This window comes from Octodon degus, unplaced genomic scaffold (genome assembly GCF_000260255.1).
Source record: "Octodon degus isolate 3935 unplaced genomic scaffold, OctDeg1.0 scaffold00128, whole genome shotgun sequence".
Classification (NCBI taxonomy): Eukaryota; Metazoa; Chordata; class Mammalia; order Rodentia; family Octodontidae; genus Octodon; species Octodon degus.
Window position 1 is genome coordinate 572,025 of NW_004524704.1, and position 12,776 is coordinate 584,800.

Here is a 12,776-nt window from a genome sequence, read left to right on the forward strand (position 1 = left end):
AAAAAAAAAAAAAAAAGAACACGGAAGAATTACTTTATTTTAAACTCTGTGGTTTCGAATTATCAGTGCCACACCCTTTACTCTTCCTGAATAATTAAGGCTTGACTGAATGTAGCTGAATAACAGACGTGAGCCACTGCTGATAGAGGAGAATTTTACCTTTATCATACTTTAAACAGTTGATACCTAAATGCCAAATGTACTTGTTGATTATTCTTTAATAATCCACTTATTTCTCCTTTTATAAAGAAACTAAATAATAGCCACTGTTTCTTAAAATACAGTAATTACAAGGTAAGTATTACAAAGCAGTATGAAAAGAGAAGATTATTTAACGTATCACTATGGAATCACTGAATAACAATATGGTTAAAAATTCATTTACATCTGTCTCACACATACATCAAAATAAACTCCAGATGTATATAAAGGTTAATTTTTTTAATAAACTACAGTTATTTTGTAAATAACTTTTACAAAATAGATTGGGCAATGGAGCAAATGGCAAAAGAAATGATAAATTATATAAAATACTTCCAACATATTAAACTTAGAAGAAAAGGGCTTGTTGAAATACTTTCTTCATTTGTATCAAAGAAAGAGAGAAAAAGAGCTTCTTCAAATTTATAAGAACTATGAGACCCTACTACATATTGGCCAAGGAGATTTCCACAATTTATAGAAAGCAAATGTATTAAACAAGTGTGAAGAAAATATTCTGTATTGCAGAGCAACTAGTGCAAACTTATAAAACACTTAGTCAAGTTAGAACTCAAAAGTAAGTGCTAGCCCTACCCCTGGGGCATGCTGAGATGGCCATTGAGACTGGGCTTGGTGGCGCGTACCTGTAATCCCAGCATTTGGGAGGCTATAAACAGGAGGGTCACTACAAGCACGATACGCAGTGAGATCCTGAACACCCTGTACACCTTGTCCTAAATCCAAAAAAAATCCTCAAAAGTAACTGACAAATCGCTAGCAGACATATGATAAGAGCAAAATCTTCTTACTTTACCGCCATCAACAAAAACTAGCAAAATCCAGACATTTTACTCTTCAGCCTCGGAAGTGAATCTGAGGAGATAGTGTAAAGAGAAAAAAAATATCAAACTTACATGATGAAGAATCCATAATACATGAATCAAGTTGAAAATTTTAGCAAAAGACACCCAACATTTAGACTAGTTTAAGTAGTTGTATTAAAAATTAAACTAACTAGGACTTTTATAAAGTTATTTAAAGACATGTCCCAGCATTGAGTAATAATATTTTATTCAGCCCCCGGAGCGGTCAGAATGACACAGCTTTTACTTCTTCATGGAAAATCATCCCATAAGAAAAATTCTTTTACATTGTGTTATCGATGTCTGCGTGCATCAGGAATAAGCCTGTGGGAATACAAGTGAGATTTCACAAGCCATTTAATATTTTTCACAGGGGCCCTAAATCTATTCGAAATAGTCACGCCCAGAACTTGCTGCTTGCTCCCCAGTCTCACTTCGCATCACTCGTTCCTTTGGAGATTTCACATTCGTAAGCCAAGTAGCTCACCAATATCAGAAGGCTTTGCTGTCAGATAGCACTTGCTCGCTTTCAGCGGAGCAGACTCTCTTAGCGCTGCTCCTACCAGAAGAATGGAGTGGTGGCCATGCCACCAAGCACGTCCGCTCTGACTAGTTTCCCGCTCCCTGTAGTAGGAGGGTCGGCTTTTAGTCACTGGGATGAGGAACGACATCTTATTAAGAATCTGACAAGCTGCTGCTGCAGTTTTCTGCTCTTGCTGCTGCTTCCAAGGCCAGAATGCCTCCAGAGTCCACCCTACACTACTTTATTTCCTGTTCTGCACACAGTGACCTTTTAGTACTCTGAGGAGAGTCTCTCATAGCCTTCAGTAGCGTCATCGCCTGCTCCTCAGTCTGTGGGGATTCCGGCTGTTTGATGTTTACTTCTTCCCTATGCTAACATTCTGGTAAGAAGAGGGACAGAGAGGAGGGCTGCTCAGTTGCATTATTACCTTTCATGAGATTATAAGTACATATTGAGTGCATTTTTTGAAGTGCTATATTTTAAAATAAAATTCATTATAAAAATGGTATAGGCTTACAGTTAAAAAAAAAAGAAAATTAATATAGAAAAGGAGGAAAAATCATAACATGAATCATAGTGTCACTTAGAAATGACCCCTGTTAGGGCCGGCCAAATAGCTCAGCAGATTAAAGCCCCTGCGCAGGAGCCAGGGGTTCGATCCCTGGGCCTGCTGTGCCAGCCCCACCCCCGGAGTGATTGAGACTGGGCTTGGTGGCGCCATGTAATCCCAGCTCTTGGGAGGCTGTAAACAGGCGGATCACTATGAGTCCGATCTAGTAGTGAGACCCTAAACACCCTGTAGACCCTTCCCTAAAATACAAAAAAAGAAAGAAAAGAAAGAGAGAGAGAGAGAGAGAGAGAGAGAGAGAGAGAGAGAGAGAGAGAGAGAGAGAGAGAGAGAGAGAGAGAGAGAGAGAAAGAAAGAAAGAAAGAAAGAAAGAAAGAGAAAGAAAGAAAGAAAGAAAGAAAGAAAGAAAGAAAGAAAGAAAGAAAGAAAGAACCCCTGTTACATTTTGGTGCAAAAATAAAGCAAAGTCTGAAGAAAAAGAAAAGCTCGAAAACTGAGCATGACTTATTCCACTGAGTAACTTCATGAAAGGCAGGGTGGGTACGGGGGAAAGACACTCCCTAGAAATGCCAGGCTCTGTTCTGTCACTTTGGGGCCCACTTCTGTCATTTACAGCCATAGGACCTTGGGTAGCTCACTTAGGCACACTATACCTAGTTTCCTAAACTTTAAATACTATATTATAATCAGGCCAGACTTGCGGGGCTGTTATAGGGTGAAACATACAGCGCATGTGAAGCCCTGTGCTGGTGCATGCCGGGAGCCCTCAGAAGGCAAATTGTAACTTAAATATTAGGTGTAGTGAGGTTCTTGGAAGAATGTTGTTGTAAGGATTCACTGGGCATCTGTGCTGGAAACTCACAAAGGAAAAAAACACCTATAAAAGTGATGGGGTGGGAAGAGTGGTACTAAGACAGAAAAGTTGGCTGAACATGCAAGCTTAAGGTGAGGAGGTGGGATCAGAGGCGTGCTGGACTGTGGGCAGAGAGTATACAGGAGCCCTCTCCAGTCTATTGACTTCAGTGCGTAAAACAAGGGTGTATGCTAAGATACATCAGTATGTGGTCTCTAGTTCCAAGGCCCATAGAAAGATTGTGTCTGGTGGGAGGAGTCAGAAGGTGGGGTCACTCCGGGGGACGATGACCTTAGTAACTGCAGCATGACTTTGTAGAATACTCCTCAGCAAATTCCAAGGTCTTACATGCCTGCTTTCCCCTGTGCGCCCAGATACGTGGGAAGTGCCATTTGAGGAGATCTCTGAGCTCCAGTGGCTCGGTAGCGGAGCCCAGGGAGCTGTCTTCCTGGGCAAATTCCGAGCGGAAGAGGTGGCCATCAAGAAAGTGAGAGAACAGAATGAGACGGATATCAAGCATCTGAGGAAGCTGAAGCACCCGAACATCATCGCATTCAAGTAAGTCAAGGGCTTTTTTTGTTTTTAAGAAATAGAGATATTTTCTTTCCCCAAACATGCTCATAAGTTTCCAATTTGAACAACATTTTAGGGCTATTAAATAGACTTATCACTGCGCAAACTGCTTGGAGACAGTACTGAAGAGCGATTAGAGCTAGGCACAGGGACATATACCTGTAGTCCTAGCACTCTACGAAGCTTGGGCAGCAGTACTGCAATTCAAGCTCAAGGTGGGCAACGTAGTGAGACCCTGTCTCAAAATTTTGAAAAGAAAATTAAAAAGAGCTGGAAAGGAGAGTGGTGATGCACACCTGTAATCCCAGCACTCAGGAGACAGAGGCAGGAGGATTGCCACAAGTTCTGGGCCAGCCTGGGCTACACAGTGAGTTCAAGGCCAGCAAGACCCTTCCTCAAAAAAAAAAAAAAATTAATTATATTTAAAAAAAAGTTGAAAGGGCTGGAGATGTAGCTCCCTGTGAAAGCCTGGGGTTCTATCCATAATACCACAACAGCAACAAAAAAGAAAACAGAAAAACTAAAACTACATAAAAACTAGTAAGCCTGAGTCACAACCGTAAGCATCCTTTAAGCTAGTGCACGTCGCCAGGAGGTGTGCTTCACGGGAGGGGTGTGCACGGAGGGAGGAGGCAGATTCCCACGAGCGGCCAGATAGACATCAACCGCTTTAATCCATAGGATGACAGAGATCACTTGCAGGTAACCTGCGCATCCCCAAATTTCATTTACGAAACAAAGTTATTATCTAAAACAGTCAGAAAATAATCATTCTTGGGTGATGCATAGTCATTTGTTTCCATTGTCATTAATTCTTAATTATTAAATTAAAGTAGTCTCAGGTTTTCTAGACTTCTTATCTAGTAATGCCACACACAACTTCCTAATCTGGTAGAATTATTTCTTTCTTTCTTTCTTTTTTTTTTTTTTTTTTTTTTTTGGTGGTACCAGGGATTGAACTCAGGACCTTGCGCTTACCAGGCAGGCGCTCATGCCACTGAGCTATATTCCCAGCAGTAGAATTATTGATGCTACTAAGTTCTGTTATATTTCTTTCACAAAATATTTCTTTCCAGGAGCATACAAGCATGTCCTTCTAGTTAGATTGTTGCCTACCCAACACTGATCAGAACCCTAGCAGGAGGAAAGTCAGTGGTAATCTGGGGACGTCACCAAGTCCAGAGATGCTGAGCTCTAAATGTATGCGGTCTCTCCCTTTCGCACTCCCTCCCTCCCGTGCCAGCCCTCAAATGTTGCCTGCACAAATGAATAGCTAGTGGTTTTAGAGGAGAAAAGGTAAAGAGTAGGTGGGAATTATAGTCCTGAAAGAGGATGCAGGTTTAGAAACTACAGCTTCAGGCAAATTTGATATACATTTTTCCTTCCTGGAAAACAGTTTACCTGATGAGGCAGTAGTTGAAAGAAGTGAAATGTCCTGTGAATTAAGCTAGGGGCCACTTTTCCTCAGCCTCAAGGGAGGTGTTTCCTCTTATAACACCATCATTATAAAACTCAAAATGTCATGTGATAAGTCATAGTGGGAATCATGTTGCTAAAGTTAGAAAAATACATCTTGGGTATGGGTTTGGTAGAATAGATTTAAATGAGTACTGATGCAGTGGACTGGGGCTTGATCCCCATTTTTCCACGCCAGACCCACCCCTGGGGCGCGCTGAGACAGTGATTGAGACTCGGTGTGGTGGTACACGCCTGTGATCACAGTGCTGGGAGGCTGAAAACAGGAGAATCGCTACAGGTCCGACCTATGTAATGAGACCCTGTAGACCAGGTCCTAAATATACTAAATACATAAAAAATAAGTAAATAAATGAGTACTGAGGCCAATTTAATTTCCTTACAAGATCTTGATGGAAGGGAAAATACAAGTGAAAAGAGGCGTTTGACTGGGACACCAAACAGGGAGGAAGCATGCAGACTCGTTTCCTCAGGGGAAGGACCCTCACTCCGCGGACATGAGCGAGCTTGGGTGGCTGGTGTAATACCCGCGTTGCTTGCTCTCGTGGGGCTAAAAGGAAGTGAGACTAAATGAACGCCATAGAAACCAATTAGAATTTGTCCAAAGCTGGTAGATTGCAAAAGATAATGGGAAGATTGTTTTCAGGAAATCCGCTGAGAAGAGACCCTCTTCTTTCCTTCGTTTTACTGTTCTGAGACAGTCACGCTTTCTGCATGCCAGGCCCTGCTAAGTGGAAGAAAAAGCCATGAGCTTTTAAGCTGAGATCATTAGGTGGAGACCAAGGGCCAGTATTCTCCAGGCAGCATGAAGGAGTGAGGTGAGAAGCGAGTCTTCCAGGAGGATGCCCTGGGCAGAAGAAAGTAGGATGTGCCCTAGGAGGGGATGGATGAGGGAGAAGCCTTATTTTTCCTTCCTTGTCTTTGCTTCTGTTTTCCTCTTGGCGTTCCTGCCTACCCCTCCTAACAATCTTCTCTCCACGTCTAGCTTTCAGCGCTGCTGAGCAAGCATGGCTGTGCTAGCGCCCAGCTCTTTAAGCCGAAGATACTTGCATAGTCTTTACCTCTACATGGAAAACAATAGCGAGACTGTGTCCCTGGCCCGCTCCACCACACTCTTGGGGCATTGTGCAGTGTCGTGTTGGCACCCATCTGTGCCATGTGCTGTTGGCCAGTGAATCCATCCAGGACTGTCTGGAGGATACAGGCATGAGGAGATCTTAACGGCTCCCTAGAGAGTCATTTCTGGGCTTCCAGCTTCTTTTGAAGTTCAGAGGAACCATGTAGAGAAAAAGAAGCACAAGACAAGAATACTATTTTTTTCCTTCCTTTTAAATAATCTTTTAAGAAAATCCAACCTGACTGTTCCTAATGAAATTCAGTGTGAAGAGAAGAAAAGGTAGCAATTAGAATTAAGTGATTATTAAGCTGTTATTTATAGGTACTAAGAAGCCTTGTCGTAGTACAGAGCTGCTAGAAGAATTGCTTCTCATTTCATTCGTAAGTCGAGAGAGATGAAAAGTTTATAACATAACACTTTTAGAATCTTTCTGTATATGTGTCACAAGTTAAAGCATAAATAAGATGCTGATGCCTTTAAATGAGTATTTATCTTGGTATTCTTGAGCACATTTCATTATTCCTTTCCTGTTTATTACTTCTCTGCAATGACAATTAACTTATTTATAGTTTCTCTGTACCTGTACTCCACTGAGTTTTTATAAAAATCCAATAGCAGATACTTGAAAAGCTTTATTTTTTCTTTCTTTTCTTTTTTTTTTTTTTTTTTTTTTGCAGAACTGGGAATTGAACTCAGGCCCTTGCACTTACCAGGCAAGCGCTTATTCCACTAAGCTATCTCCTCGGCTCCCTTGAAAAGCTTTCGTTGAAAATCAAGGCGAGGAGCCAGCCAGCAGATTAAAGAACCTGCTTAGGCAGAGCGCAGTGGCCAGGGTTCAATCCTGGCTTGCTCTGCAGGCCCCACCCCCAGGGTGACTGAGACAGCAATTGAAACTGGGCGTGGTGGTGTGCGCCTGTAATCCCAGCACTTGGGAGGCTGAAAACAGGTGGATCACTACGAGTCCAATCTAGGTAGTGAGATCCCGTAGACCCTGTACCAAATGCAAAGGAAAGGAGGGAGGGAGGGAGGGAGGGAGGGAGGGAGGAAGGAAGGAAGGAAGGAAGGAAGGAAGGAAGGAAGGAAGGAAGGCAGGCAAGCAAGAAAGAGAGAGAAAATCGAGATGAGAATTCTGGAGAGTCCAGAAATAGCTTTATAGCATTTGACAGGCACACCAAAGCAAGGAGAAAGGAGGCTCTTTACATTCTGCACAGCCTTCTGCTGTTACGAGTCCTTCACGGATTGGCGCTTCAAGTCACGGCCTTAGAATGCTTTCCTCTCTTTCAGCAGCCTGAGAGATAGGACATGGATCACTAGTGGGCGGAGACTTCAAGTGAGGTCTTGCAAACAATACTTCTGTTAACTTTTCTAGAAAGTTTTAAAGAGAAGTGTATGTACCCTTAAGGGGCACAACACAGACAATTACATGTAATAATTTTTTTCTTTCAACTTAGGACAAAACTGTGAAATAGAGCCACTAGAATTATTTCCGCCTTTATCAGCTAATGGTATTAATGTAGGAATCCCCGATGTGCTTCAGAAGTTAAGAGGCTGAAAAGGAGGCAGCAGAGTACAGGGAGGGGAAAGGCGGCAAGCTGTGAGATTGGATGGTGCTGGAATCTGTCACTGACATGAACTACTGGTAGCTGTGATTAAGATAATCCACTTTCATTCTGAGCCTTACCTGTGAAAAGGCTGAGGCAAAAGGATCACAAGTTCAAACTCAGCATGGGCAATTTAGTGACTCTGTCTCAAAATAAAAAATTTAAAAAGAGTTGAAGATGCACTTCAGTGCCAAGTCCCCGAGAATCCTCATTATTGAAAAAAAGAAGAAAAGCAACCAAACCAAAACAACCTAAGGCCTTCTGTGTCATAGGAACCTGAAAGAAAGATATTTTTTTGCGCTGGAATAATCAAGAAAGACTTCCCAGAAGATGGAGGAAAAGACAGAAGGTTAGGCTGCACAGAGGTCTACCATATATGATATTTTTATTCTAAACAAATGTTTTCCCAATACTATATAAGATAGAAAACTGACTTCAGGCATCTTCAGTCTAGTTACTTCTCAATTTCAGTAATGTAAAATTCAACAAATGATAAAATAGCAACATTTTGTTTGAATTCTCTGTGTACCACATACAAAACCCTCGATCTATATTCAAAAAGAAGCTATTTTAAATTATTCTTAACAATCTAAAACCACACCAGCCCTCAGAAAAAAAAATACTGTTTGTTCCAGAGTGGAAAAGTCCTACATAAAATCACCAGCTACAGTATAGCCTCGAGATATCTGGAGTGAAGAGAACAGAATGAAATTGTCTATGTGCAAAACAGAACCTGCAGCCCAGAAAACTTCAATGCTAATTCAAGAATTAGGAGGAATTACGTGTATGCATCTTAAATCATTTGGATAGAGAAGTCGTCTTTGTTATTCTGAAAATCTGCATGCGTGTCTGTTTGTATGCCTATATTTACGTACATTTTTACATTCTCTTGGCAGGGGTGTTTGTACGCAGGCCCCGTGTTACTGTATTATCATGGAATACTGTGCGCACGGACAGCTTTACGAAGTCTTGCGAGCGGGCAGGAAGATCACACCTCGGTTGCTAGTAGACTGGTCCACGGGCATTGCGAGTGGAATGAATTATTTGCATCTCCATAAAATTATTCACCGTGATCTCAAATCACCTAAGTGAGTTCATCTCTTTTGTTTTGTCGTTTGAAAAAAGAATTGTTATCGACATCATATTCATAGTTCGGTCTAAGTCAACTCTGTGGTTAATCTACTTGAGTAAGTTTTGGATTATTGTTGAACTAATTTGGATTATGGTTGAGAGCAGTTTCCTGTTTTGCTGCTTTTCATTGTACAACTGTGTAATTAAATTAATTATTACCTGAAATATCTTTTATTATGACAGATAATTAATGCCATACTTCTCCACTTAAAGTCTTGGTTTGTCTTCTACTGTGTTCAAAAAAAATTTTTTAATTGAGATTCTGAAATGTATAGATGAGGATAAAAATAGATGAATAAGAAACATATACAGGGGGCCGGGGAGATAGCTCAGTAGAATAAGCGCTTGCCTGGCAAGTGTAAAGGCCTGAGTTCAATCCCCGGTTCCACCAAAAAAAAAAAAAAGAAAAAGAAACATATACAGGGCTGGTGAGATGGCTCAGTGGTCTAAAGCACCTACTTAGAACAAGCTCAGCAAAGCACAGGGACCGCGGTTCAATCCCGCAGCACCACATGCCAGCCAGCCCCGCCCCCAGGTGGGCTGAGCTGGCTGCACACACACACAAATAAATAAATAAAATTAAAAAAAAAAAAGAAAAAAAGAAACATATACAAAGAGAACATAAAAACACTAGAACCAAGAATTCTCCACAAAGGATATGCCATAAAACTCTACACAGTGATCAGTGGTGGACTACAAATTGGGCTTTGAGTTTCCAAGCTCCTCATCAAAACAAAAAATAAATGATTATAGTTACAACAGCCATAAGATACAGAGGGAGGCAGAGCTGTTTTTTAGAATCTGTATTTTCAAAATGATTCCTTAGTAAGCAGTGACCACTTTAAGAGAAGTGGTATTCAGTTCCCCAAATTGCATGAATGCAAAAAAGAAATTGATAAGATGGTATATTTCCATGTAGCTCCTATTTTAAAAGATTATTATTTCTCATCATTTTGGTTTATAGAAAAACTGATCTCTTTTCAAAAACACACTTGCATAGTGTTTTCATGTTAATAACATTTTTAACTATCCATTATTATCATAGCCTTTTAAATTCTGGCAAAAACTATGTGGGATAGAGATGGAAATGTCATTATTCTTATTTTACAAAATAGAAACTGGGCCTCAACTCAGAGTCATGGCCCTAGACCCTGAACCAGAACTTTTGAACCAATGATTCCTGCATCCTAGCTCAGCCTGGGAAGGTAAAGGTTTCACAATGAATCCTGCCTCCTCTACTTGGAAGACAAAAATCTGTGTTTGAATATAAGTCTAAAGCAGCTCTCCTTTATTGCCCGCATTCTCAACAATGTTGATTACAGCAACTAGTTATTGAACTGCCTCCTTGCTTTATGTAAAATATTAACATATATTAATGTTACTATTAACAAATATTAACACATAGTGCTTGTTCCTTCTGCTGACAGTTTTTACACAATTTGCTGCTTTTGCTATATTCTTTTTTTTTTTTTTAACGTATTTGGTACAGGGTCTCACTATGCTGCTCAGACTTGTAGTGATCCTCCTGTTTTCAGCCTCCACAGTGCTGGGATTACAGGTGTGTGCCACTATGCTGGTCTCAGTGGCCAGCTCAGCATGCCCGGGGGCAGGACTGGTACAGCATGTGGTGCCGGGGATCAGACCCTGGTCCCTGTGCTTGTCTAAGCAGGCACTTAGTCTGCTGAGCTATCTTGCCGGCCCTGCTTTTGCTGTATCATACATACACTTAAAGTACGTGAAATATTTGCCAAGGGCATCTTTAATGATCTATTTTTTTAACCATCATGTTCTCCTGGAGAATTCATTTCAGAGAGGAGTCAGGAAATCTTGGAATATATACAATCATGAGTATGCATCAGGAGTATTCCCCTTTACTCCTGTCATTTAAAGGTTAAAGGAGTAGATTGGTCCTCTAGTGAGTCTTCTCCTGTCATTCATACGACTGCCACCCTGGGTCACCTGAGCCTCTGGATTTCAAGTGGACTTTAAGAAGACAGATATTAACCTGGCTCAATGTAACAAGAGATTTCATTACCCACATTAAATCTATAGTCTGTAGAGCCCCAACTTTTTTCAGGATTTCAACAAAGTCCTGACATTGTATCAACCCTAACCTTCCAAATCCAATCCCTCTGTGCAAACTGAGGCAGAAGTAGACATTTGTACAGTGTTTGTCTTTCTAGGGGCTTATCGCTTTTTTCTGCTTTTCATGGCACACGGCAATAATAATTTTCCAATTATCGTAGATATCCTGAAACATTTTAATTGTCATGCATTTTCACTAGCACTAATCCTATAAAATCAAAACTCCCCGATTACGTAAATTTTACACATCAGATACAAAACCAAAGACAGGCTGTGGCTGAAGGTATTCTAAGCAGTTGTTAGCACTGAGATTTTTGATTAATAACAATTTGGCATTAGTGTGAGCAAGGTAAAAAGAGAAGAAAGGAGATCAGTTGAAAAATTTTGTTTGCTAATGTCGAGTTAGATACCATTGACTACAAAACCTCTTATTATTAAAAAGAATAGCTTGCTGTATCTAAATTAGGGCTCTTATTCCCTAACTCCTTTACATTCTAAAGTTCTGAACATATTTTTTTAAGTGAATTCAGTCTCCTGAAGCTGCCAGGACTTTGGATTTGTATTAATCTTTAAGGCCAACCAGAGCAGTTTGGTCCAAGACACATGTCAGGTAACACCCGTGAAAAATACAACATGACCTACGTGGAAATACTTAGGCTTAGATTCCCCTCATGAGCTCTAGTGAAATCCCAGCATCCACATTAGTCTTTTAAGGAATGAGTCCCTAGTGTCCTTGTTCCGTTCATATTAGTTGGCATCATTTAAATAATGTTTAGAAAGACGCACTTTCTTTAGTGGATTAACTGAGATTTGTAAGAATGGAAGCCAATATATTTCGAGTACTGATGCTTTATGGATCTCAGCTCATTTAATTCAGATAAAAATTCAGAGAGGTCAGCGCAGAATGACCCATATGGGGCCGTACAGCGCACAGACCCTTATCCAAAGTTCATAGAGCCAAATGATTTCAGGAAGGTAGTGCTGCATTACCGCACACGTGTACCCAGCAAAGTCGAGCAGCTCCCTACAATCAACCAGATTAATATCTCTGTGGTGGAACCTGTGACACTGGCACAAAATAGGGTAAAGTGAGTTTGCCCTATAAATATAAACAAATATTTGTAAGTTACTTTGAGAACTTCCAGCAGTTCTGAACTGTGGCTAAGATACTGTAATCTGAGTTATCTCCACTTTGCAGATGAGAACAGCTTGGCAGAACCAAGTAACTTGGTAAAGGTTACATGGCTAGCAAATGCAGAGGCAGGACAAGACCAGGGACCGGAAACCTGCTCTCTAGGTTGCCTCAATAAACCTGAAGGCAGCTGCTTCTGGTGCATAGCGCATGCCCCGTAATGGTGCATAGCGCATGCCCCACAATGCTGCATAGCGCATGCCCAGTTATGCGCCAACTGAAAGCTGCATTCCACAAAGTACAAGGCAGGAAATACACATTTTCAGTTGCCATTTCGAGTCATGGTTTTCAATAGTACTAATAACTTGGATATTTTCTTTCTTTTTCAAAGTGTTTTAGTGACTCACACAGATGCAGTGAAAATTTCAGATTTTGGTACATCTAAGGAGCTCAGTGACAAGAGCACCAAAATGTCCTTTGCTGGCACCGTTGCTTGGATGGCCCCAGAGGTGATACGGAATGAGCCCGTCTCAGAGAAGGTCGACATCTGGTGAGTGACTCCATTCAGGGCAATTGGAGAGAGCCTTTTCCCTCTCTCACTCCGCTGGGATTTTCTTCTTCCTACACTTAACAAAGTAGTCTTTTTTTTTTTT

The 12,776-nt window shown here is 41.0% G+C and overlaps 1 protein-coding gene across 3 annotated transcripts in view; it reads left to right on the forward strand.

The window, feature by feature from the left end:
* Window positions 1-12,776, forward strand: part of Map3k13 (mitogen-activated protein kinase kinase kinase 13) — a 142,192-nt gene that overhangs the window by 93,327 nt on the left and 36,089 nt on the right. For all 3 annotated transcript variants that reach the window (XM_023700925.1, XM_004640873.2, XM_023700924.1), the window contains exons 3-5: window positions 3,383-3,566; window positions 8,672-8,863; window positions 12,515-12,673. In XM_023700925.1, coding sequence (XP_023556693.1) covers window positions 3,383-3,566; window positions 8,672-8,863; window positions 12,515-12,673 — 535 coding nt within the window. The remainder of the gene's footprint in view (window positions 1-3,382; window positions 3,567-8,671; window positions 8,864-12,514; window positions 12,674-12,776) is intronic.